At 51.0% G+C, this 27,632-nt stretch overlaps 1 protein-coding gene across 4 annotated transcripts in view; it reads right to left on the minus strand.

The window, feature by feature from the left end:
- Positions 1-27,632, minus strand: part of VRK3 (VRK serine/threonine kinase 3) — a 43,717-nt gene that overhangs the window by 9,779 nt on the left and 6,306 nt on the right. For all 4 annotated transcript variants that reach the window (XM_081215732.1, XM_081215731.1, XM_081215734.1 and 1 more), the window contains 10 exons: positions 27,050-27,183; positions 21,864-22,013; positions 20,311-20,505; positions 12,297-12,361; positions 10,911-10,977; positions 9,481-9,565; positions 9,099-9,204; positions 7,298-7,390; positions 4,671-4,803; positions 3,354-3,474 (listed from right to left, as the gene is read on the minus strand). In XM_081215732.1, the coding sequence (XP_081071858.1) occupies positions 3,354-3,474; positions 4,671-4,803; positions 7,298-7,390; positions 9,099-9,204; positions 9,481-9,565; positions 10,911-10,977; positions 12,297-12,361; positions 20,311-20,505; positions 21,864-22,013; positions 27,050-27,182 (1,148 nt within the window). In that variant the 5' untranslated portion in view covers position 27,183. The remainder of the gene's footprint in view (positions 1-3,353; positions 3,475-4,670; positions 4,804-7,297; positions 7,391-9,098; positions 9,205-9,480; positions 9,566-10,910; positions 10,978-12,296; positions 12,362-20,310; positions 20,506-21,863; positions 22,014-27,049; positions 27,184-27,632) is intronic.

Raw genomic sequence — 27,632 nt, forward strand, 5'->3', positions numbered from 1 at the left:
AGGCTGGGGCTGCCTCTGCCTGACCCATGTGCCCACACGGAAGCCCAGGCCTGGGTGTGAAGAAGGTTCACGCCTTCTTTCCTTAGTCGTTCATCCATCCTGCAACTATCTCATGAGCACCCACAACGTGCCAAGCGCTGTACTAAGAACAACACGGTGACAAGAGAGCTGACGCGGTCCCTGCCTTCAGAGAAATCTGACTAGAGGGGGCACTGCGGAGGAGTCCACTACCTGGCGCCCAGTGTCACTTCTCCCCTGTGATGGCAGAATCCCAGGGGTCGGCAGCCACAGGCTGGAGACATTTCCCAGCCCCCACTGCAGCTTGGGATGGCCACGTGACCAAGAGACATGTCATTTCCGGTCCTGCCCTCTAAAAGCAACGGGTGTCAGTAGCACTAGACCTTGCACCCAGTATGAGGGGGGCTGAGGTACCCCACAACACTTGGTCTCCTACCTTGGGGCTGTTAGTGAGAAGGAAGTAAAGATCTACCTCGTTTGAGCCGCACTCTTTTGGGGTCTCCTCGTAAGAGCAACTCAGCCTCGTCACTAACACAGCAGAGTGCTTCAAGGAGCAGTTCACAAACTTGAGCCTCACTTAACCGCTTTAGCGGCTGGGCCGTGGGCTCCGACTACTTGTGTTGCTAATTCTGTGACTCGTTTTCACCTGGCTTCAATGCAAAAATGGATAACTACTGGAAAACCAGAAAATAAGTGCAGAAAGAAATTAAGAAAGCAGGGAGGGCTTCCCTGGTGGCGCAGTGGTTGAGAGTCTGCCTGCCGATGCAGGAGACAAGGGTTCATGCCCCGGTCTGGGAAGATCCCACATGCCGCGGAGCGGCTGGGCCCGTGAGCCATGGCCGCTGAGGCTGCGCGTCCGGAGCCTGTGCTCCGCAACGGGAGAGGCCGCAACAGTGAGAGGCCCGCGTACCGCAAAAAAAAAAAAAAAAAAAAAAAAAAAAAAAAGGGAAATGGGCGGAAATGGGCTCATGTTCTGGCAGGTTCTGGTGCAGAGGAAACGTGGGAGCTGAAGGCTGCTCTTTCTCTGTCTCTTCGTCCTTCAGCAGAGATGTTGGGGCATATTAGCACCAAAGTGGGACCTCCTACTTGCCTCACTGCCTTTCTGGAGGTGATTCATGTGTCACCACTGCCATTAGACCTGCCCTGGCCTTTAAATCTAAAAGAGCAGGCATGCCCACACCCTGACAGCCCCCCTGACGGCCCCCACCGTCTGACCTCTGCCACACTGTGTGTTTCACTACCTCTGTACTGGCTATCTCCCCCATTAGAACGCGAGCTCCCTGAGGGCAGGGATGTTTGTCCTAGTTACTCCTGTATCCCCAGGCCCTGGAACAGAGCCTGGTGCATGGGAGGTGCTCAATGAGTATTTGGTGACTGGGGGATGGTAGCATCCAAACACCACCAATCCACGTGCGATAAGCCTCCCATACTTGGGAGATACTAGCTCCCAGGTGAAAGGGCCTCCTCTGGAGTCAGATGGCCGGGAGCGGCTCTGCCAGCTGTGTGACCTGGTCTGATCACCTAAGCTCTCTCCGCTCTCAGATCACGAGGGCCCGCACCGCAGAGCTGCTCTGAGGATGACACAGGGGAGCACGGGGCGCACTGCCCGGCACACGGAAGTATACAATGAAGGTCAGCCGTGAACAGGTCATCACGGGCGGGCCCACGTGACGGGCGTCCCCTCCTCTGAGCGTGAACAAGCAGGAGACCTGACGCAGTGGGGGTGAGGGAAGGGCTCCCTGGGGAGTGACGGCTAAGCTGAAACCTGAAGGAGGGCGAGATTTGGGGCATGGCATCTGGGTGTGCGTTCGATTGGCATAAATTAAACATAACATATTTCAAACACAACGTATTTTTCAAGGACACAGCTACATCTAAAATTAATTGAGGAGAAGCACTGAGCTTCTTTAACAATGTAAAGTTTAAAAATACAGCATTGAGTGAAAGAAAGAAAGAGAATGAAATTTAGAGCACAGTACCATTTATGCAAGTTAAATACACTCATCACATGTTGTTTAAGGACACAGACGTGTCTATACAAACTTATTTGAAAGCAGTAGTCAGAAGCAGTAAAGTTGATACACATGTAATAATGGGGTTAAAGTGTTGAGTGAAAAAAGCCAGAAACAGGTGAGATTCAGAACAGAATACCATTTATGCAAGTCAGATACACACAGTGCCACCACCGTCATGCAAGTGTAAGGATACAAGTACATTTACACAAGCGTATCGGTAGGACATATATTCAGCAAGTATGTGTGTCCACAGTTGAGAGAAGGAAGTTGGGGGGTAATAAAGGGGGCAAAAGAAAATGAGAGAGAGGCTCAGCACGAACCAACAACACAGCACGCTGAGAGCTGAAAAGTACGACGGACTCAACGCTGTTCCCTGGGGAGTTCTCCCTCTTCCTACTCTGCTCGCTTTTCCTGGATAATCTCTCATCCTCTCCCAGGGCTTCTGCTGACAATTCCTGAGACACTGCTGGGGTCTAAGGCTCCGCTTGGACTTCAATCCTGCACTTCAGGTGGGAGAGCCAACCATCTCCTGGATGGCCCCTCCTGGATGGCTCCTCCTGGGGCAACTCTCATGGCCCAAGCCTATACCAGATCTTGAATCCCAACGTATGGACCTGCACAGCTTCCCTGTGTCTAGCCACCTACTGTCCTTGGTGCTGAAGACCAAAGCCCCTGTGCTGGCTTCCCTCCGCGCCCAGCTGCCCTCTGTCCTTGGTGCTGAACCGCACACTCAGCAGCACCTCCCTTGGCACCGAGGCGCCCTGTGTCCTTGGTGCTGGGCATCTAAAACAGAACCAGCAGGACCGGGCGCTTTTACATGCACAGGTGAGGGAAGCATGTAAACGAGGCCAGCGTTGCCAGACGCCGAGGCAGGGCCCAGGCCAAAGTGCTCAGGTTGCCTGTGTGTCCCCGTGGGAGTGAATGACTCACGGTGTCCTGTACACTGTGAGCATTTTCTACAGGCCAGGCTCTGTGCTGAGTGCTGTGTACCTGACTCCCCCGAATCCTTCCACAGCCCCCTGAGGTGGGTGCTAATAGGATCCCATCTGATGGAGGACACTGAGGCTTGTGGAGGTTAAGCTGCCCACCCAACACCCTGCAGCAGTGGGGCTGAAGTCTGACCCCAGGCAGTGTGGCCCCAGAACCCATGCCCCTGTCTGCTGGAATGGACGGAAGAGCAGATTCCAGAGAACTGCAGAGGCCTTGCCTCTGCCCGATGCCGCCTCCCCCTCTTTTTTGTTCCCTGTTGGGTTCTGAGCTTCAGTTCCCCCCTGCAGGGGTGCTGGGCCAGTGCCGGGCTCTGCTGACCCCCAGACTCACTTCTGTTTCAGCCTCATGATATCCTCGATGTTGGGAAGGCAGTTTGTCCATGGCAGGGTCCCATAGAGCCACTTCAGCAGACAGTAGCCCAGGGTCTGGAGGTCACTGCGGCGGGAGGGCGCTGGGGAGGGAGGGGAGGAGGTGGCGGCTCAGTCCAGATGTCCCGCTCACTGACACGCCCCCCCTTCCTTGCTCTCACAGACTCAAGCGTGGGCTCACACACTCGGCCACCCAAACATACAGGCTCCCGTCTGTTCATTCACTTCTCACTCACCGACTCTCAGTCCCTCGTGGGTCTCTCAATTACTCATTCACTCCCGCAGCCATCCCTTCATCCCTGCTTTCACTAGCTCACTCCCTCATCTACTTGTCTTTCATTCATGCACCTATTTGTTCAATGAGTCCTCAGAGCCCTGTGTGCCAGGCCCCTTCCCACATTCTTAAAACACAGATAAGAGTTTGGTTGGGTCCCAGCCCTTGACAGTCCAGTGGAGAGACAGTCATAGCGTGGGATCACCTGGGTTATAGCGGAGACAGAACAGGGCATGAGGGAATGCAGAAGGATGGGCACTGAACTCAGCCTCACTCAGCAGGGGTGGGCAAAGGAGACAGCGGGCTTTGATTTTTCTTATGCTTTTTCCTAAATCACATGATGTAGACAACACTCCATATGAGCATTCAACAAACACTGAGAGTTGACTGTGCCAGACCTTCGCCCTCTGGTGCTGGAGGCACAGGTACCGTCGCTTCCCTGGGGGAGCTCAGTGTAGTGGGAGGATGCGGGCAGGCACATGGATGGTCATGATATCAAGGGGTTTGGGAAGGAGAGGCCGAGACCTCCTCAAGGAATCTTCTCCTCAAAGTGCTCTCTTCTCTCCCCATACACCTTCCTTGGATAATTTCATTCCCATCCCTGGGCTTCAACTGACAACTCCTGAGATACTGCTGACATCTGAGTCTCCATCCAGACCTCGCTCCTGTGCTGCTGACGTGGACAGCCAACTGCTTACTCAACAGCCCCTCCTAGATGACTCCTGGGCAACTCTCACGTTCCAAGTCTACACAGATCCTAACGTGAACCTCTGGAGCTGCAGGGCTTCCCTGCAGTCAACTGCTCACTGCCCTTGGCGCTGTACTGCCCCACGATGCCCTCATGCGTGTGGGCGCTATCCATGGTTCTGAATCCCTACGGTGGCTCCCTGGCTCAGCCCGACTCCTGTGTTTGGCCATCTGCTGTCCGTGGCTGTGAAAACCTACAACTGCCCTTGTCCGAGAACCATGTCTCCATAGTCCTGAACCCCTTCTCTGGCCTCTTACCACAACCCTTGTGCAGGTCCATGCTAATGAACTCAAGGTCCCCCTCATGTGGGCTCCTGCTGCCTTCGGTGTACGCCACGTGTCTGCCACCAGGCGAATAGCGGAAGGTGAAGCCGTAGCCTGCCAGGGTCACCTGTGTGGACGTGGGGAGAAGCCATACAGTTTGAAGGTTAGGAGCTTGGATTCTGGAGTCAGAGATTTCGATCATGGGTGCAACTTGAAACATAATGCCGAACAGTACACAAGGGTGTGAAAAGAACACAAACCACTGTCCCCATCACTGCTCAGCCCCCCTAAACCCACTGTCCAGAAGTAACCACTAATATAGATTCTTATGTGTTATTTCAAATCATTTTCTTTAAATAATCAGTAAACACATGTGGTCCGGGAGGGGGCTCTAGTTTCCCACACATGGGTCACACTCTACCTCCTGCTGGGCACACAGCTTATTGCACTTTAACAGTGTATTAACTCTAGAGCCAGACAGACCAGGTTCCAATGCCAGCTTGGACCTTTACTGGCCATACAACTTTGGGCAAATTATGAAACTTCTCTGTGCTTTGATTTCTCCATTTGTAACATGAAGATAATGATAGTCCTCACCTTGCAGGGTTGTTAGGAGGCTTAACTGAGTTTAAAACCAAAAGTCCTTATCTACTAGACACACAAAGTTAGCCACATCAGCTTCTTAATGGCTGCATTAAAAAAATTGAATTAATTAATGTCTGCGTTGGGTCTTTGTTGCTGCGCACAGGCTTTCTCTAGTTGTGGTGAGCGGGGGCTACTCTTCACTGCAGTGCACGGCTTCTCACTGCAGTGGCTTCTCTTGTTGCAGAGCATGGGCCCTAGGCACGCAGGCTCAGTAGTTGTGGCGCACGGGCTTAATTGCTCCGCGGCATGTGGGATCTTCCCGGACCAGGGCTCAAACCCGTGTCCCCTGCATTGGCAGGAGGATTCTTAACCACTATGCCACCAGGGAAGTCCCTAATGGCTGCATCTTATTCTGCCGAATGGAGAGTAGACAACTGCTGGCTTTGTCCACGTGAGACCTACATCTTTTTCTTCTGGTCACAGTTTGTGATGGTTAACTTTATGTGTCAGCCTGACTGGGCCACAGGGTACCCAGACATGTAGCCAAAGGTTATTCTGGGTGTGTCTGTGAGGGTGTATCTGGATGAGATGAATATTTAAATCAGCAGACTGAATAAAACAGACTGCCCTCTCTAGTGTGCATGGGCCTCATCCAATCAGTTGAACAGAACACAGAGGCTGAGCGAAAGGAAATGCCTCCTGCCTGACCACTTGAGCTGAACATCAGCCTTTTCCTGCCTTTAGATTTGAACAGAAATATTGGCTCTTCTTGGGTCTCAAGCCTGCCAGCTTTCAGACTGGAAATCACACAATCAACTCTTCTAGTTTTCAGGCCTTTGGACTCTGACTAGCCCACATTATCAGCTCTCCTGGTCTCCAGCTTGCCGACTGCAGATCTAGGTCCCTAGATCAGCTTCCATAATTGTTTGAGTCAACTCCCTATAATAAATCTCTTTCTCTCTCTCTCTTATATATATACGCACACACACACACACATACACATTCTATCGATTCTGTCTCTTTAGAGAGCTCTGACTAATATGGTTCCAGGATTTTTCTCTGGGATCACCCCTCTCCAATTCCAGTCCATGTGTCTGAGGTGGGGCTCACCTGATCTATTTCCACTGGGGTTGCTAAACTGAGAGGATTTGAGCCTCATTTGCTGGTGGTTATTTTGTCACCACAGGGAAGACAGTGTGCCTGATTATGAGCAATGCAAACACAAGAAGAGCCCAGAAATGGAAGAGCCAGCTTCCCAATGACAGGGTCTGAGTTCTTAGATTCAGCCATGCTTGAAGCCAGTGAAGTCCTAGATTTTTCCACTCCATGGAGCAATAAATTGCACTTGGCCCTTTTTAAACTTTTTTTTTCTTTTTCTTTTTTGCTTAAGGCATGTTAAATTGGGTTTCTGTCATTAGCAGGAGTAATTACAATTTACTTTAAAATACTAATTAGTACTCTACTGGGAGTATATATTTGAGGTTTTCCAATTTTACTGTCACAATCAATGTTGTCAGGAACATTCTGTACATGTATCTTCGAATATATGGATAAGATACGTTCCTAAAAGAGGACCCGGTGGATCAAAAAACATAGGCATTTAAATTTTGACTGCTATATTCAAATTATCTTCCAAAAAGGTTGCCCATTTCATACTTCCAACAGTATATAAAGAATTCCTAGTTCCTTACATCCTTATCAGCAGGAGATATTATTTTTCTTTTTAATTTTGTTCACCCAAAGGGTAAAAATAGTGTATTTTAAGGGTAATTGCTATGACTATTAGGGAGGTTGAGCATCTTTTCATACATTTAACTAACCTGTGGATTACTTTTTCTATGAACTGCTTTTCCTATCCTTTGTCTATATTTCTACTAAGTTACGTATCTCTTCTTATTTATTTGAAGGAACTCTTTATACATGATGGATAGCAATTCTTTGTCTGCAATAAGCACTGGGAAATAAATGCAGGTTTTGAGACAGGTGAGATCCTGAGCCCAGAGAGCCCCCAGGATGGGGGAGGACCTGGTTATTACCTGGCAAAAGTCCTCTGGATTCACAAAGATATTCTCAGCTGTCACATTGCCATGAACATACTCATTCCCATGGAGGAACTCAAGGGCATCCAGCTGGGGGGAAGAAAGCAAGCATCTCCATGAGCAGCAGGCTAACACAAAGAGGCTCTGATGCAAAGCTCTGGAGGGAACCCCCACTGTTGGGCCTGGGGTCACGTGGTGCTGCTTGTGATGGGGCTGGGGGGGGATGGCGGTGGTCCAAGCCTGACTACTCCTAAGTGAAGCATCAGGAAGCCCACCCTGACAGCACACCTAAGCATGTCTTCTAATTAGGCTTTTGAAAAATTCAGCATTAAAGCTGATATTTGGTTTTCCATTGACCTCTTATGTCTATCTCTTAGCTGATCTCAGGAGGGGAAGAAGCTGGTTACTTATTGACCCCTCGCAAGAAAGAAAACCCAGCACTCATGTACGTCAAAGAGGTTTTTTTCTCATTTGCCCTAGGGAGCAGAAATACATTTATTTACATTAAATGAAATACAGTATATTTATATTACAGAAATACAGTAATTTACATTCTGATCTCTAGCTCTGACTTTCCCATTGAGCTCATATATTGAACTGCCCCGGTATTCCTTACATCTTGATTACAACCCAAGCCCCCGTCGACTCCAAGGCTCTACTGCCCACCAAGTTCTGCTTGTTCAAACTCTCCATCCCCACAGCCCAGCTCCTCCTCAGGCCTGGTCCTCTCTGTGCTGACCTCACCCAGCCTCCATCTCACCCTTCCAGCCCGTCCTCACACGGCCCACAGGGTCTTTCTACACCCAGAGCTGACCCTGCCTTTCCCTTATTCCCAATCCTCGCGTGGCTCCCCAGCACCCTCAGGACAGAGTCCCGGTCCCCCAGGTTGGTGTTCAAGGTCCTGCGTGATCTGGTCACTGCTGAGCTCTCCACACCAACCTCAGCTGTTACCTTTGCCCTCTACACGTCACACTGCAGACACTCTGAGTGTAATGACCTTCAGGACTCACCTGATGTGTCACTCCCTTGCCACTTCCATCCCTCCAGCAATTGACACTGGGTCCTCTTATTCTCCGTCACTTCTAGTCAAAGCACTTTTCACAATCTGTGCAACTGTGATTTAATATCATCCTCTCCCACTAGACGTAAAAACCATGACTGTGCTGCCCCCCATGGTACTCTCAGCCCCTGGGACAGTGTCTGATTCCCAGCAGGGACCTGATAAATATTTAATGAAACGATGGATGAAGGAAGGAATGAATGAACAAAAGTCTTGTGCTCTCTCTCCCACACCAGCCTTTGCCTAAGCTATATCCTTGGCCTGGAATGTTCTCCCCATGCATCTCCACTCCTACTCTACCCAGCACCTTGCTATTTCCCACTCTTGACTTAGAAATGACCTCTACCAGGAAGTTCGACTGAGCCCCTCAGTTTAGGCTGGGCCCCTTCCTCCAACTGCTACGGTCTCCTCACGATACTTATCACTCTGGTTTTGTTTTTTTTTGTTTCTTGTTTTTGGCCGCGTTGCACGGCATGCAGGGTCTTAGTTCCCCAACCAGGGATTGAACCCGTGCCCCCTGCAATGGAAGTGCGGAGTCTTAACCACTGGACCGCCAGGGAAGTCCCACTTATCACTCTGGTTCTAACAGCCTGGTGTTCAGCTGTCTCGGTCACCGTGCTCGCCCCAGTGCCCAGCAGAGGGAGGTGCGGGCTGAACGAGTCAATGAGCAAACAGACCGATAAACTAGGACCCGGGGGGCTTCCTCTGGATGGGAGCCTGCAACTCTCAGGGACTTACCAGCCGGCAGGCCATCTGGAACACAGACCTCACTGACATCACGTGCTTCGGGCAGTCATCCAGGATCGACTGAAGGCTCCTCCCCAGGATGGGGAACACCAAGAACCTGGAAGACATGAGTGTCCCAGCAAGTGGGAGAGATGACCAGGGGAGGGGATGGAATACAGGCCACCAAGGATGGGGTGTGGCTGGGGGCTACCAGATCCCGGTCCTGGGTGAGATGAAGGGTTCGGATTGGTGGGGGACCAGCCTGGCTCAAGGATGGGGGAAGGAAGGAAGCAACTATCTGGCCAATGGCTCCAGGGTCCCAGCCATGCCTGGGCATGTGAGAGGGAGAGAAAGGAAGGGGCCAGTGAGGCGAGTGGCAAGTGAAGTGACTCACCTGTACTTGTTCTGGTGAACGCCAAAACCGACGCAGGTGGGGATGGCCAGCTGGGGGGTCGAGTGCAGCTTTTTCCACTTGTTCACTGTGGGAGGCAGGGGCCTGAGAGGTTAGGGCCCACCTGGTCCTGCACCCACAATGGACAGCAGCCCGTTCTCAGACCAGAAGCAGAGCGCGCCCGAGCCCAGGCCACACACTGGGTCTCCTGGTTGGTGATGTCTCCTCTGTGGGTGTGTGACAGCGAGGGGGGTGGCGAGGGGGGTGATGACAGGGGGTGTGAACATGGGAGAAAGCCCTGACAAATCTGGAGTGAGTGGAAGGGGTAAGAGTGACAGTGTAACCTCTGAATTCCCATGTAGAGCTAATGAGATCGGGGAGTGTCTAAACTGGTCAAGGTGTCACTACATGTCCGCCCACCTTCCAGGATCTCAGTTGGATGGTACAGATCCAGCGGTGTGCTGATAAAAGTTTAACAGCTGGTTGTCTGGGGAAAGATAGCCCTGACTTATCGTGTTTGCTGATTTCTGTGGTCTAAATACTTCCCAGTATGGCCAGTTTCAAGCTACCAATGTGGTATCGTGGAAGACTGAGTTGGAAAGAGAGCCAGTAGCGTGCCCTTACGTGGTATGTCCACCACACAGATACAGTGACTGTGAACAACCTCAAGAACATAGAGAGTAGGGGCTTCCCCGGCGGTCCAGTGGGTAGGACTCCGCGCTTCCGCTGCAGGGGGCATGGGTTCAATTCCTGGTCGGGGAACTAAGATCCCACACGCCAAGAGGCATGGCCAAAAAAAGAAGTCTAGATGATAGAAAATGTAGACAAATAATTAGGAAGGGATGAGCTTTGAGTATTTATTACCCTTGCTCTTAATCTGGCTGTAAATTGATAAAATTAATTTATGATGGCTATGTTTTATTTATTTATTTATTTATTTATTTATTTAAGATGGCTATGACTGAAAGCTTGGAGGGCAAGTTTATTATTTTTAAAAATATTTATTTATTTATTTGGCTGTGCTGGGTCTTAGTTGCAGCACGCAGGATCTTCACTGTGGCATGTGGGATCTTTAGTTGTGGCATGCAGGATCTAGTTCTCTGACCAGGGACTGAACCCAGGCCCCCTGCATTGGGAGCACGGAGTCTTAACCACTGGGCCACCAGGGAAGTCTGATGGCTATGTTTTAATAACTGGCTTGCAGTATTTGTGAAAATTTAATACTTGGCGCTCAAGAGCTGGTATGACGAGCCAGCCTCAGCCCACTGTCTGCTGTCTGTCCTCTGGGGCCTGAGGCCCGAGGGGTGATGGGAGCAAACCTGGGCCTTTAATTTAATCCCCACCCTTCCTACACCTTCAGGGAGAAGCCAGTTGTTTTGACCAAGCTGGTACCCCCAACTCTTCCCCCACTTGCCCACTTCCCTGAGGAATACCTTGCAAAGGCTTGGCGGCCCGCTGGAAGAAGTTCTGCTCGTTGAACAAGCGCCCATCCTTGGCATCCTAGTGGAGGAGGACAGGGGAAAAGGCTGTCACACTGGAATCTCTCAGGCAAGGGCTCCAAGGTCATCACTGGCCATGGATTACCCCAGGGTAATGCCAGCAATAACCCAGGTTCCCGAAGTCCTGAACATCAAAACCAAATTCCCTAGGGTGCTCCATGTGAACACATATCAGAGACTTTGAGTCACTGCCCAGGTTCCTTTTCTTTTACAGTAGGATCTACAAGTTTTCCCTGGACACACGCCCTTCAGCTAAAAACTACATCTCACAGTCTCCCTTGCAGTGAGGAATGCCCACATGACCAAGTTCTGGCCAATGGGGACGTGAGCAGAAGAGATATGGGCAACTTCCAGGTTACGCCCTTAAAGGGCTAGGGCAGGCTCTCCCCTTCCTCTTTTCCTGTTCCAATTGGCTGGAATGCAGATGAGACGGTAGGAGGTGGAGCAGCCATCTCAGCCCATGAGACGAACGTTATAGATTGAGGGGCCTGGAGCAACAAGATAGAAGGAAAGTAAGCCCCTGGTTATGGAACCATCATATCAGCCCTGGACCACTGCCCCAGACTGTTAAATGGAAAAGCAATAAAACATACTTGTTTAAGCCATAACTAACATTGGGTCATTTTTTCCAAGCAGTCAAACCAAGTATTTTAATTAAACACAACTAGTACAGCTGGGTTCTTCAGAGCACAGGGTCAAAGAGAACTGGGTTCAAATCTCAGCTCTGTCATTCACTCATTCTTTCTATAAAGCACCTATTATGTGCCTAATATTGTTCTGGGCATTGTCAGTACAGTAGTGAACAAAGCAACTTGCATAATGGGCATCCTGGGCAAGCGACCGAGCCTTTATTTCCTCATCTATTAAATGGGAAACACAGTAACCACCCCACAGGTTTGATTATGAAACTCTTAGCCCAGGGTTGGGCACAGGACAGGCTCTCAACAAGCAGGTGCTATCACTCATCTGCGAGCCTGGTTCAGGAGCACTCGCTCTGAACCACTCACACGGCCTCCATCTAGGGCCAAGGGAGGGCACCGACCCAGCCGTCCCAGGTTTCGGGCTCTTGCCCAGACACACAGCCAGAAAGCGTCAGAGCCAGGGCTCGTGGGTGGACCCGACTGCGGTTTCTGAGGGGCCCCATGTAGAAGAACCCAAGGCCCAGAGGGAAACGTGCCCCACCCAAGGCCCCACTGCTCCTTGCAGGCCAAGGCTGTGCTCTCCGGCTTGCCCAGCCCACAGAGGGGCTTGGAGGTCAGTGGCGCACTTGCTAAAGCCCCAGGCCCTCCCCTCAGTGCTGCTCCCCCAGGGGCCACTCACTAGTTTAAGTGAGAATCTTTGTTTCTGGGGACTTGACTCGCAGGCAAAGGTGGCGTTGGGCTCAGCTGTGGATGGACAAAATGAGCAAGGTTATTACCTAGAGGGAAGGTGAGGGTCATTGTCCTCAGAGCAACGAGCAGCAGTTGCGGTTAATGGATTCCTACAGGGTCAAGTGCATTCTCGACTTTCATGACCTGCTCCTTCCTACTTTCAAACAGCTTCTTTCTTTCTCTCTCTGTTAACACACAGCTGTGCACAAAAGGTAATTAACCGCGAGACTGCTCTCCTCGGAAAGGCCTGCCCGCAAGGCTGAACCTCGGCTGGTGTCTGCCAATCAGCTGGGAAGCTTCTAGGATTCCTAACCAATAAAAGGGGCTCCCGGCGCCCAAACCATTATGCTGAACACCTGCTTTCCTTCTGAGAGTAGAATTTTGGTACCTGCCAGGCAGAGGGTGCCTGTGGGACCAGCATCCAATAAAAACCCTGGGCACTGAGTCTCTAATGAGCGTCCCTCCAATGAGCATTTCATGTGATGTCATACCTTGTTATGCATCCCGTGTGACTCCAAGGGGAGGGGACTCTGGAAGCTGGCGCTGGTTCCCCGGACTTACCCCATGTGCCTTATCCCTTTGCTGACTGTGCTGTGTCCTTCTGCTGTAATCAATTATGACATGAGTATGACTAGAGGCAGATGCCTGTGGGTCCCCCCAGTGAATCACTGAACCCGGGGGTGGTCCTGGGGCCCCTGACTCAGCAGCAACTGCATTTGTCTGCATATATGGGTGTGTGGCTGAACCACAGTGACTCCATCTTGTCTGGGTCATCTTAGGCCCACTGTCCTACCCCCTCCCCTTTCTGCGTGGCAGAGCTCTAGCCTACTCATGAGGAACGCACCCAAGCCAGATAAGTTCCTGATTAACTTTAAGCCTTCCTCTGAAAACTGGAAGAATGACTTTTGCCGACACAGATGGTTCACGGTCCACGAGGAATAATGGTTATGAGACCCCCCAGGGGAAGGAAAAACCCGGTTCCTGTTGGCGCAGACGTGCTTCTCCCTTAGAAGTCAGGTTCTATCTTTAGCTTTGGCCCCTTTAAATCCCCCTGTACCCCTCCTGGCAGCACAGAGTGCAGTTGCAAATGCTTCCAGATCGCTGTCCGCAGGATCCTACCCGTATGTAAGGTACCCACAATAAACTTCGTAACTGTACTTTATGGAGCTGTCCACTTCGTTTTCTTCGATCTCAAAGTTCCTTTTCAGCTCAGGGGATACTATTCAATATCCCCGTCTTTGAACAATGCATAAGTACCGTGTGATGGACACAGATCCCCTTGGAGGAGGACCTGTTCCCCTAGCCCCACGCAACCAGGGGAGGCCACTGCAGCATCCTTCAGCCCCTCAGGGATGCCCTCAGCTGCAAGTCCCAGGGCGGCCCATAGCCAAAGGCTGATGGAGGGGGATATAAAGGCCCAGCCGTGTTGGCCTAACTCAGAACCACATTGAAGGACCGCTTCTGCTCCAGAGCCCCCATGGGGCCAGCCGAGGCGATCCCTGGGCTGCACCACCGCCTATTTCTGCCCCCTGCCCCACCACTTCCTTCCCCTCCCCCCTGCAGGAGCTGGTCCCTGGGGCACTTCCTCATCAACTCCCTACATGCTTGCCCCATCCTGCTTAATTACAAACCCTGCAAAGTCTACTGCACGTGCTAAGGGTGGGCTTTACACACATTGTTTCCTCTAGTGCTCAGGACAGCCCTAGGAAGGTCTAATACCATGTTATTGTTATTACTATTATGGTGGCTGTCGTTGTTAGCTCCATTTTTTTTTTTTTTTTTTTTTTTTTGCGGTACGCGGGCCTCTCACTGCTGTGGCCTCTCCCGTTGCGGAGCACAGGCTCCGGACGCACAGGCTCAGCGGCCATGGCTCACGGGCCCAGCCGCTCCACGGCGTGTGGGATCCTCCCGGACCGGGGCACGAACCCGCGTCCCCTGCATCTGCAGGCGGACTCTCAACCACTGCGCCACCAGGGAAGCCCCATTTTTTTTTTTTTAAGAGAGAAATGGAAAATTTTATTTGAGCCAAATTTGAGGATTATAACCTGGGAAAAGCATCTCAGAAAGCTCTGAGAACTGTTCCCTGTTAGCTCCACTTGACGGACGAGATGAGAAAGCCGAAGCTTAGTGAGGCCAAGTGACACGGGAGGCTTTGTGCCACGTAGATCTGGTCTCAAGCCCAGCCCCTCCATCAACTCCGTGACTTGGTGTGAGGTGCTAAACCTGTCTGGGCCTCCGCCCCATGTCAGTAAAGTAGGACTAATGAAGCCCACCCCTGAGCCTGGATGCAAGGATTCAGAGGGGTCAGTAGGAATAACAATAGTACCAGCTGAGTAGGAATCATAGCCAGCTTCACCCGTTTTTGTTTTTGGCCATGCTGCATGGCGTGTGGGATCTTAGTTCCCTGACCAGTGACTGAACCTGGGCCCTTGGCAGTAAAAGCATGGAGTCCTAACCACTGGACCGCCAGGGAACACCCCAGCTTCACCCTTTGTAATAGCTGCTCAATGACGCCCCCACCACAGCCCAGCATCACACTGGGCACCCCGGGAGCGCTCAGTGTGTGGCAGCTTTTAAAATATAATCAGCCGTGGGCCCACAGCTGGTGAGTGGCAGAGCGGCTCTGGCCTAGGTCTAGCTCACTCCCAGGAGCTCATGAACCGAGCCATCGCCATCCGTCCCAGCCGGCTCTCGGCGTCCTCCTCCCTTTTCTCTCCTTTCCCACCCTTCCTAACCATCCAGGTTGGTGTTGTCTGAGACACTGAGCTAAGGGGCAGGGAGGTGACAAAGTTACCTAGAAGCCACCCTTGCCTTCAAGAAGCTCCAGCTGGAGCTGGGCAGGAACCAGGGCTTACAGATTTAAGGCCAAAGGTGACCTGAGCCCAGCCTAAAGGAGGGAGATGTGGAAAGATCATGGATCCTGGGGGAGAGAGGCGTCCTTCCCACCTGTGGGGAGGGGGTTTGGGGGGCATCTTTGAGGGGCATGCAGGAAATGGCTGGGGCACCTCTCAGGCATAAGAACAGTAGCTGCCTCAGAGTTACCTCAAGGTCCGAGGAAAAGCCCCACTCAACGAACCACATGCCTGACACTCAGAAGCAGGCAGAACAGCTGGCAATTTAAATACGCTTTTCTTGCACTGCTCTGCAGATCATGAAGGGCTTTTCCCCTCCACCCTTCTCACTGGCCCTCCCGCCGACTGCTGGGGAGTCAGCTGGGCGATTTCCATTACAGAGAGGAATCCACGGAGGAGCAAGGGCAGTGGGCTTGGCCGAGGGCCTCAGCCGAGGGCCTCAGCAGAGCCGGGATGTAAACCTGGCTCCAGACCCTGCGACCTGGGAGACCCCTGCTTGATGCAAACCTGATACGTGTATGGAAGGTCCCTACATGTGACAAATGCAGACGGGTGTGGCAGGCAGGCAGGTGGGAGCCTCTGATGGCCAAGAGACAGGCGACATTGAACTTGGAGCAACAGTGCTGCGCTGGAATCCATCATAACTAGAATTACAACAGGAAGCGTTTATACGGTGCTTTTGCTATATTCCTGCTCATCGTTCTACTCATTTAACTCTCACAACGACAACCCCGTGAGGTCGGTGTTACTACACTCTTCATTTTGCAGGTGAGGAAACTGAGGCGCAAGGTCATGACATCCCTCGAGGACGATCAGACAACGAGCAGCTGGCAGAGGAAGAAGGCTAACTCAGCTGGTCTGCCTGTCCTTTCCCACCTCCCCAAACCTGGCTGGGGACTCCGGGCATCCCATGCCCCACCGTCAGCAACACCAGGATCCTGACGCTTCCTGCGCGGGTTTCCAGCCTCCCAGTCTTTGCCTGTGCCGTGCCTCTGCCTGGCCTGCCCTTCTCTGGCCCAACCTTTGTTGTGGGCACAGCTGAAAGGTGCTTAATAAAAGAACAGTGATTCCACCTGACAGTTACCAGCTGACAGGGTCTCTCTGTCTTTGGAGGGCACGTCTGGGACGGCCTGACTCAGTGGTTCTCAACCGTGGGCGGTTCTGCCCCCCAGTGGGCGTCTGGCCATGTCTGGAGACAGTTTTGGTTGTCACGACTGGGAGAGGGGATGGGTAAAGGTCGAGGACGCTGCCAAACACCCTATCGTGCACAGGACAGGCCCCCACAATGAACGCCAAGGGTGCTGGGGCTGAGAGTTAACTGCGTACTTAAAACAAGCCCTAAAGGACCCCTGGGGGACCCCTCGAAAAGGGAGGCAACCATTCTCCCGGAGCAGCTGAAACCGAGGACCAGGGAGAGGCTCAGGGCTGCCACTGGGAGAAATACGTCGTGTTAAGGGGCTGCAGGTGGAGAGAACCAATGGCGAGTCTTTGTAGGTGTGATTAAATTAAGGGTCCTGTGCTGTGGGGACTGTCTTGGATGATCCAGGGGGCCCTAATGTAATCCTACAAGGGTCCTTATAAAGAGGGAGGCAGAGGGAGATTTGACCACAGAAGAGGAGACGGCGATGTGATGGTGGAAGCAGAGCCTGGGGTGACATGCTTTGAGGATGGAGGAAGGGGCCACAAGCCGAGGGATGCAGGCGGCCTCTGGGAGCTGAACAGGCAAGGAAACGGATTTGCCTCTGGAGCCTCTTGGAAGGACTAGCCCTACCCATATCTTTTTTTTTTTAATTTTATTTTTTTGGCCGTGCCACGCGGCATGCAGGTTCTTAGTTCCCTGACCAGGGATCGAACCCGTGCCCCCTGCAGTGGAAGTGCGGAGCCTTAATCACTGGACGACCAGGGAAGTCCCTTCGCCCGTATCTTAACTTTAGCTCCGTGAGACTGATTTCAGTCTTGTGACCTCCACAACTAGAAGAGAATAAATGTGTGCTGTCTTCAGCCACTAAGTTTGTGGTGATTTGTGATGGTGGCCACAGGAAATGAATACAAGCCCTGAACCTCCATCCACAGGGGGGGGCAGGCCGGGACTTGAATCCCAGTTGCTTCTCAGAAACAACTCTCCACGCATACCGCAGCTGCAGGGATTTACATGGTTGCCTTGGTGATAGGTCTCCCAAGCTGGGCCAGGGAGACCAGGGAGGATGACGTTATAATTCAGTGTTTCACAGAGTAAGAGAGAGTGCCAACTCACAGGGCTGTTATGGGAATCAGGTGAGTTAACAGACATAAAGAACTTAGCGGGGGGGTGGGGGGGCCCAGAGTGGGCTGGAAGTGTCAGCTGCTATAATAAAAATCACCATTCTGGTTGCTGCTGTTGTTTTACTCTCGCTGTTTTCAACTACATCTTCCCGACTGGTGCAAACTGGCAGAAGCCAAAGGCAACCTGTCCTGGGGTAATGCCACTCTGAGGCACATCCACATGCAGCCCCCTCCCCACTGTGCCCGAGCCAGCACCCGGGCCTCACACCGGGCAGGTATCTGCGGGAGAAAGAATGATGCTGGCAGGCTGGGAAGGGGTCTGATCAAACAACCCGAGACACAAAAGGTGAAGACACATGGCCCAGAGCATTTCCTTCCTAACCTTCCCCTGTGGGTTTCTGATGTGAGGACACAGCTGGTTTCTTCCCTTCAGATGCCTCCTGCCTTGTTGGTCTTTCCTCTCCCTCTTGCTTCCCGGCCCTCTGGGCCTCTCCCCAGCCTTCTCTCTCCCCAGCCTTTCTTGATGTTGGTTCTGCCCCTCTATCCTTTCTCTTCCTCTCGTTCCTTCTCACCCCGATTTCCTCCTCCTCCCTCCTCCCCTCCCTCCCTCTCTTGTGGTGTAATGGTTACGAATTACACCTAGGTTCAAATCCCAGCTCTGTCACTTTGAGGCTGTGTGACCTTGGGCGAGTGGCTTCCCCTCTCTGTGCTCCAGCTGTAGATGAAGTAACACGAGTGCCTCCCTCCTAGCGTGGCTGGGAGCATTAAATGGGCCCCGGAACCGCGCCTGGCATGGAGTGAGTGCTCCCTCATGTCCCTTTATGCTCTCCTCTCTCCCTCCCTCGCCCTGTCCCTCCATGACTAATGCTACCTACCTCCGCCTGAGGAGACCCCTTTACCGTTTTCCAAGCTCACCGCCTCTGTCCCTTCTCACCATTTGGGACCAACAGCCCCAGGAGGTGGGCAGGACACCATCTCTCACTTTCCCAACTGGGACATCAAGGCAGAGCTGCTTGCCCAGGGTCACTCAGTGTGCCAGAGCCAAGTCACGACCCCACCTGGGTCTGTTTCTTTTCTTTTTTTTGGCCTTACCGCACGGCACGTGGGATCTTACCTCCCTGTCCAGGGATCGAACCCAGGTCCTCTGCAGTGGAAGCGCAGAGTCCTAACCACTGGACCACCAAGGAAGTCCCCACCTGGGTCTGTCTCAAATGTGGCTGCCCTGTCCTCCTGCCCAGGCTCTGAGGCAGGATGGCCAACCTGAGGCTCGAAATTGCCGGCACCCGTGTCTGGCCGGCCGGTGCTTCCAAATCAGAGATTTCCTCTCAAAATTCCGATCTCTGGCTTTTCCTGCAAGCTTGGAAGCTCTCTGGAGCCAGATCTCTGTCTAGTCATTAACACCCCTGGGCTTCATTTTCCTTATCTAGAAAATGGGGATAATGACCTTGCTGATGTCATGAGGCTGTCGTGAGAATTAAACGGTTTAAGAAGTATAAAGCAAACGTATGTCCACGTGAAAACCTGTACATGCACGATCACAGCAGCATTATTCATCATGGCCTGGAGTGGACACAGTCCAAACATCCACCAACTGATAAACAGATCAACCAGATGTGATATATACACACCCTGGAATCTTATTCGGCCATAAAACAGAAGGAAGTTCTGACAAAGGTGACAACATGGTTGGACCTTGAAAACATCGTGCTGAGGGGAAGAAGCCAGACACAAAAGGCCACAGAGAGTATCACTCCATTTATCTGAAATGTGCAGAATAGGCAAATCCATAGAGACAAAGTAGATTAGTGGTTGCCAGGGGCTGGCGAGGGGAGGAGGATGAGAGTAACTGGTAAAGGTACAGGGTTTCCTTTTGGGGTGACAGAAATACTCTGGAACTAGATGGTGGTGACGGATGCGCACCATCATGAATCTACTAAAATCCACTGAACTGTAGACTTTAAAATGGTGAATCTTATGTTATATGAATTTTATCTCAATTTTTAAAAATGCAAAAACCCTCATAAAACCACATAAAGTGCTTAGAACAAGGCCTGGCCTGGAGTAAGCACTCAGTTAATGCTAGGCTGATTAATACTAACATTTCCAGTGCAGTTATTTTGTCCTTCATTGTAACACGTTGTCTTGCTGGCATTTTTTGTTTAACTATTGTTTTGTTTAACTTTTAAGCCCAGCCCTGCTTCTTCCCATCCCACGGATAAGAAAGCCTGGAGCTCCCTCTTTTGGTGACGGCACAGATTCAAACCACATGAGGCCCTGGCCCGGGCAGAACCCTCACCCCAGCCCTGTCCCTTAACCACAGTAAAAACCGGGGCTAGGTGCTCTTCCTTGTTCTCACAGAGCTTCGCCCCCCACCAGAGATCTCAATTACGCAAGCAGTAAACCTTTCATATCCTCATCGGTCTCAACATTCAAACCAAATTTGGAGGAAGGGTCCATCCTATCTCTGCAGGACAGACAGAACAGTGATCACTGTCCTTATCTTCCGGCCACCCTGGGCCTGCACTCCCACGTGACAACAGTAGGTCGCGGTGGAGAAGAGTGTCCTCTTTATCCAGGGCACATGCGCTTTGGTTGGCCACAGTCCCCACCACTCCCAATCGCCTGACTCCCAGCCTCCTGCACTCATTCACTCTACCTTCCCAGCCGCTGTAGGTGCATAGGTTTGCAGTCCCAGCTCTAAGAGAAAGCTGCCTCGAGGCAGGTCTGCAGCTGGGATACGGCTCCATCTCCATTCTCAGAAAGTGGTTCCCTCCCCTTTGCCTTGGCTCCAAGATGGCCCGACCCAGCCCAGCCCAGCCCAGCACCTGCCCACCTGTGGACAGAGTGTACCTTCATAGAGAATGCCCTGGCCATCCCTGCTCTGGAGGCATCTCAGCTTCCAGTGCCAGCCACTCTTGTCTATCAGCACCGTCCCCTCTGGCAAAGCCTTGAGCGAGGTGGTCACCCGGCTCCGCTTCAGTGTCTGAGGGCTCTGCCTGGTTGTCTGAGGGCTGCTCCGGGAGGTTGGGGATCTGCTCCAGCACCCTGCAGGAGGATGGTGAGGATAAAGAAAAGGCGGCATCCGGGAGAGAAAAGTTGGGTGGGTAATCAGACGGCGCTCATAATACTGTTCATTTATTCACTTGTCCATTCAACAAAAGCTTCCTCGGACCTTTCACGGATTGTGTGTGCTGAAGCTGGGGACCCGGACATGAGTTGGATCTGGACCCTTCCCTCGGGAGCCTCTAATTTGGTGGGGGAGACTGACCTGGACACAGCTGGTCAGAACTGAGTCTGAGACAGGGCAGTACAGAGGAATATGAGAAAGAGACTGACTGTGCCTGCAAAAGTCAGGGAGAGGCTTCGTGGAGGAGGGGACATTTGAGTTGGGTCCTATTGGATGAGTAGAAGTTTGCCAGAGAGGAAAAAAAAAAAACATGCTAGACATTCAACCCAAAACATCCTAAAACAGGACCTGGCTTTGTGCTGAGCATGAAGAGGGGCCAGACATTTGTTAGACTGAGGCCCTGCCCTTGAGGGGCTCCTAGACTGGCAAGACAATGCGGGCGGTGTGGTGAGATAGGGACACAGGAAAAGATATTCCCTGCTTCACTCCTCCCAGCCGCCATCCACGCAAGGTACAGATGGGAAGAGGCCGTGGGGCCCAGAGAATAACAAGGGAGAAAGAGGAGACACCGAAGGGCTGTGACTTGAGATCCGAAGACCTAGTGGGAAGGAGACGGGCATATGGTCCTCACCCTTCCCTGCTCACTGGCTGGCACAGGGCTTACACAAATGAGTCCACCCAGTCCCTGTCCACGGGGGACTCTCAGTCCAGCAAGCGAGGCAGAAAGGGACATGGAGCCTGGAGGAGACATGAACTCAAATGAGGACATCACTGGCACCGTGGGAGCCCAGACAAAGAGGACAAAGAGAGGGTCTGGAGGGAGATGAGGTGGACTTGATCCAGCCTATGGCATTCAGGAAAGGCTTCCTAGAGATCTGACCCTGAGTGCTGGAAAGAAGAGAGGCCCCTGGGCTGAAGGAACAGACATAGCCAAGACCAGAAGCTGAAAACCCTAAAAAGTTATTTCCAAAAGTGAGTTTTCTGTGTACAGGGTTGTGGTGAGAGATAAAGGAGGAACCAGACCATAGTCTCAGAGGTCAGGCTGAAGAGCCCAAACAGTGGGGCGATGGGGACGGTAGGGGGCTGTGAGCAGGGAGGGGTGAGGTCACCTCTGGCCATGTAGAGATGGACTGGAGGGGGAGCCTGTGGGCTGAAAGGTGGGGGAGGATCCTGGGAGGAGGGTCCAAGCAGGCATATGTGATGCCTGAGCAGAGGCATGATGCCTCAAACATTGTCAGATGACCCTCCTTTTCCCCATACTGAGCATAACTCTCACCTTTGGGTTTCTCACAGGTACTCAAGGTATCTTCAGATTTAGAACTGTCACCTTCTGAGAGAAGGGATGATGGGGGAGAGGAAGCACAGATGAGCCATTTCACTTTCTTGGGAGATATTTCAGAACTGGTGTTGCTCCTTCTCCTTGAGCCTAGAGAAAGGAAGACCAAATGCAGACTGGAGTTACAGAAGTCCTTTCCAGGAACCATTAAACCAGAAACCCTGAGGTCATATTCAACACTCTTCCCTTTGACCCTCACAGCCAAGTTTTACTCCTATCACCTAAATAATGTAAACAAACTTTCCTTTGTTTTAGTTATTCTTTCCTAAGAGAGGCCAAGCCTCTCTTTTATATCCTCAAGCACTTTATCACAGTATGGTCTCCTTTAGGTAATTTCTTCAGATCTGTCTTCCAGTTCACTGTTCTCCTTCAGAGAGTGTCTAGTCTGGAGTTTAAACCATCCAATGAGTTTCTGATTGCCATGATGATATTTATTTTTATCATCAAAGATTTTATTTGGTTCTTTTAAAATCTGCCTAATCGTTTCTAACTAGCTTTTGTTCCTTCACTGTACCTTCAATTACTTCTTTTATTTCCGTAAACATAATAAATGTGCTTTGTACATATTCTCATCTGTTAATTCCAAGGTCTCTGGTCATTGCAGGTCTGATTCTATAGTTTGTGTTTCTCCTGGCAGTGGCTTGTTTCCTGGTATCTTTGTTAATTGGTTGGGAGCTGATGTGCCTGTTGGAAGTCTAAGGTCTGTCTTTAAAGGATGTTCCACAAGAAAAGATTTGCCTCTGCTGGGGCGGGGAGCACCCACTACTCATCACTTTATACTAACTTTTCTGCTTGGAGTTTTGGGGGGCCACACAGATCAGTATGAATTTTGGCCCCAAACTGGTAAGGATGTGAGTTCTTGGTTAGGAGTTCTCAGAGAGGACATTTTTCACTCACAATCAAGGCTGAGACAGACAAATGTCTCCACATATTTTCTCTGTGGAGCAATTTTTTTTTTACCACTGAAAAGTCCCAGATTTTAGAGGAGGTTTTCAATCTCACACCTGTGCCACTCAGGCCCTATGCTTTGTCTCCTGTACCCCATTAAAACCCAGGCTCAAGGCCACCAATGACCAGCACACAGCCCAGGACCAATACCCCCTATAGCATTTGCTCAGCCCTGTGTGTCTGTGTTCTTTCTTTTCTTTTTTCTTTTCTTTTCTTTCCTTCCTCCCCTCCTTCCTATTCCTTTCTTTTTTCTTTCCTTCCTTCCTTTCCTTTTCCTTTTCTTTCTTTCCTTCCTCTGTCTCTCTCTCTCTCCCTCCCTCCCTCCCTATTTATTTATTGCCTGCATTGGGTCTTAGTTGTGGCAAGCAGGATCTTTTGTTGCAGCATGCAGCCTCTTTGTTGCAGCGCGCGGGCTTCTCTCTAGTTGTGATGCATGGGCTTCAGAGCAAGCGGGCTCTCTAGGTGTGGCGTGAGGGCTCCAGAGCACATGGGTTCTGCAGTTGGGGTGCATGGGCTTAGTTGCCCCGTGGCATGTGGGATCTTAGTTCCCTGACCAGGGATCGAACCAGCGTCCCCTGCATTGCAAGACGGATTGTTAACCACTAGACCACCAGGGAAGTCCCTGTGTTATCTTATTGTTGCTCACTTCCATGTAATTACCTTACTTTCCTACCATTCAGCCCTATGAATATAAAGATATTCTTTATATTTTATCCAGCATTTTGTGGTGTGCTGAGCCATAGGGACTCTTCCTTATCATCTAGTCTGCCGTATTACTAAAACCAGAAGTCTTCTTTCAGTTGACACTACCTCAGCCAGCATACGTGGTCTCTGGACTCCTGGAATGGCCTCCTAACTGGTTTCCATGCCTCCAATCTCCTTTCCACACGTAGCATTCAGAGAGGTCTCTTCAAAATGCACATCATACTGTGTCTCCCATTTGGCGGAAATTCTTCCATGGCTCCTCACCACATCAGTGATTACTAAACTCCTTACCCACGGTCTACAAGGCCCCACGTGTCTGCCCCCAGTACAGCTGTCCTTCTTTACTTCTCCAACATGTATGGCTCTTCCCCATACCATGCCTCGATGCCTGAATTCCTGTTCCGACCCCCTCACCTTGCCCCCAGTCTTCACTTGGCTAACTCTTATCATCCCTAGATCTCGGCTCAAACATTACCCACCTACGGAGGCCTTCCCTGACCCTCCCAGAAACACATCTCCCTTATGTGTGTTCTGTGGTCCATCCATTGCCCTTCTGTTATCATGCACTCAACTAATAATTGTTTATTTAATGTCTGTTTGCCTTACCAGCCACCAAAATCTCTGAGAGAGCAGAAACCAGGTCCATCTCACCTGTTACTACATCCCTGGGGACAAAGACAGCACCTAAGTACACAATAGGCAGTCCAAGTATGTTTGTTGCCTGATGACTGGGTGAATGAACAATGAATGAGGCCCAAGGCTGGCATTAGGGAAGGCTGGGGTTAAGGACTCAGGATCTGATGGATGGACCTAGAGATTATCATACTAAATGAAGTAAGTCAAACAGAAAAACAAATATCATATGATATCACACATGTGGAATCTAAAAAAAAAATGATACAGGACTTCCCTGGTGGTGCAGCGGTTAAGAATCCACCTGCCAATGCAGGGGACACGGGTTTGAGCCCTGGTCCGGGAAGATCCCACATGCCGCGGAGCAACTAAGCCCGTGTGCCACAACTACTGAGCCTGCGCTCTAGAGCCCGCGAGCCACAACTACTGAGCCGTGTGCCACAACTACCGAAGCCTGCACGCCTAGAGCCCGAGCTCCACAAGACAAGCCAATGAGAAGCCCGCACACCACAGGAAGAGCAGCCCCCGCTCGCTGCAACTAGAGAAAGCCCGTGTGCAGCCACGAAGACCCAACACAGCCAAAAATAAATAAATAAATTTATATAAAAAAATGATACAAATGAACTTATTTACAAACAGAAACAGACTCACAGTCTTCAAAAACAAACTTATGGTTACCAAAGGGGAAATGTGTGTGGGAGGGATAAATTAGGAGTTTGGGATTAACATACACACCACTATATATAAAACAGATAATCAGCAAGGACCTACTGTACAGCACAAGGAATGCTACTCAATATTCTGTTAATAACCTATATGGGAAAAGAATCTGAAAAAGAATGGATATATGTATATGTATAACTGAATCACTTTGCTGTACACCGTAAACTAACACAACATTGTAAATCAACTATACTCCAATATAAAATGAAAATGGGAACCAAAACCATACACTAAGGATGAGGAGAAAGACAGGAGGAGTCTGGGTCCCTTACAGCATCATGGGGAGCCTGGGTCCCTTACGGCATCATGGGGACACCATCCCTACACTGGACTGTCCCCTCCCGACTTTTTGTTAGAAAGAAAAACAAACCCATTCATTTGTTTAAACTCTTGAAGTAGTGTTTTCTGTTACTTGCAGCCAAACACACTCCCAAATGATAAAACAAATGTTGCTGAACTTTCTGCCACGTATGCCAACTTCCTTCTGTGGCCTTCAGATAAGCAAATCCACTTCGATTTACCAATGTAGGATCTGTGCTTGGGCTTTCCATTGGCCGGGACCTACTGCTGATATTTCATTCATTCAGTCAACCAATCAGTAAGATTTCTCAGCATCCAACTCTGTGTCAGGCACAGTCCTGGATGCTATGCAAACAACAGGTTACAAACCACAATCAACAGAGCTTACAAACCACGATAAACTCCTATCCTTACAGAGCTTAAAGATGAGGAGCAATATAAATGAGTAAAATAACATATTTAATACGGTTGATACAAGTACTGAAAGGCAAGATAAAGCAGGGGCAGGGGACAGGGGCTGTCACATGTAGGAAGATGCAATTTAATTAGAGGTGTCAGGGAAGGCCTCTCTGAGCAGGCAACAATTGCATAAAGACCTGAAGAAAGTGAGAGAGGGGGTCATGCACCAGATGAGGGAAGAACCACCCAGAGAGAGAGAACAGCAAGTGCAACAGCTTAGAGGTCCAGGATTAGGAGATGAGCTCTGAGAGACAGGGACCTGATCATGTCAGGCTTAACCTGGGAAGGTAGTGAGCAGGGGAATGACAGGGTCTGACTTTGTTTTAACAGGGTCCGTCAGGCTGCCACTTGAAGAGAGCTGCAGGGAACAGAGAAGCAGCAGGGAGACCAGGGGAAGAAAGCTTCTACAATATTGGTGAGGTGAAGGTGAGATGGATCAGGGCGGTGGCAGGAAGTGGTCCAATTCGGCATTGAGGTTTTTTTTTTAAATAAATTTATTTATTTATTTTTGGCTGCACTGGGTCTTCGTTGCTGCCCACAGGCTTTCTCTAGTTGAGGTGAGTGGGGGCTACTCTTCATTGTGGTGCACGGGCTTCTCATTGCGGTGGCTTCTCTTGTTGCGGAGCACGGGGCTCTAGGCGCAAAGCCTTCAGTAGTTGTGGCACATGGGCTCAGTAGTTGTGGCTTGTGGGATCTAGAGCGCAGGCTCAGTAGTTGTGGCGCATGGGCTTAGCTGCTCTGCGGCATGTGGGACCTTCCCGGACCAGGGATCGAACCTGTGTCCCCTGCATTGGCAGGTGGATTCTTAACCACTGTGCAATCAGGGAAGTCCTCGGCATTGACTTTTTTTTTTTTTTTTTCGGCATTGACTTTTAAAGGGAGAGCTGATGAGATCTGCTGGAGGACTGCAGTCATGGGGTGGGAGAGAAAGAGGACTTGAGGATGACTCCATGGTCTGAGAAACCAAATAAGCTGAACTGCTGTTACCTTGATGGGATAGTCTATGGAAGGGGCAGGCGGGGGGTGGCAGTCATATCAGAAGCTTAGTTCTGAGCATGCGGAGACACTTATGGGACATCCAATAGATGTCAAGCAGGGAGTCTGATATATATGAATGTAGATTTCAGGGGAGGAGTCCAAGCTGGAGACAGAAACGCATGAGTTGTCAACTTCAGAGTCACGAGCCTGATAAAATGCCAAGAAACTCTGTATAGGGAGAGCCTGAGCTCTGGGCTTCTCCGGTATCCATGCAGGGTCAGGCAGACTGCAAAGGTGTCTGTCCTTCCTTCTGAAACGCACACACGCACGCACACACGTCACCCCTCCTAAAGGGAGAAGCATAAAGCCCTGGTTCTTACCTTGGGAGGATGACATAGACGGCTTGACAAAGGTCTGGGACCCCTCGTGCTCCTCTGTAGGCAGAGGTTTTCCGCAGTAGGGGCAGAATTTGAAAGTTGCTTCAACACCTTTGCCACAGTCTGGACAGATCATGCTAGAAAACAGAAGTGGGGTGGGGGGACAGGAAGCTGAAAGAAAACTTAATCCACTGCTGACGAGTAGTCACCTGAGTTCCCCACGATGATGAGATTACAGAAAGAAGAAAAGTTATCATACCTGGAATACCCTCTCCCAGAAAATGGCCACTTCTTTTTCTTTTTTGGCTGCACTGCACGGCATGTGTGATCTTAGTTCCCTGGCCAGGGATCGAACCCGTGCCCCCTGCAGTGGAAGTGCAGCATCTTAACCACTGGACCACCAGGGAATTCCCAGAAAGTGGCCACTGGTAAAATGAGTTCTCAGGGACTTCCTGGTGGTCCAGAGGTTAAGACTCTGCACTTCCACTGCAGGGGGCGTGGGTCTGATCTCTGGTCAGGGAACTTAGATCCCGCGTGCCGCATGCTGTGGCCAAGGGGGAAAAAAAAAAAAGAGTTCTCGCCCCAT

This window comes from Mesoplodon bidens (assembly GCF_964165515.1).
Source record: "Mesoplodon bidens genome assembly, chromosome: 18".
NCBI lineage: Eukaryota > Metazoa > Chordata > Mammalia > Artiodactyla > Ziphiidae > Mesoplodon > Mesoplodon bidens.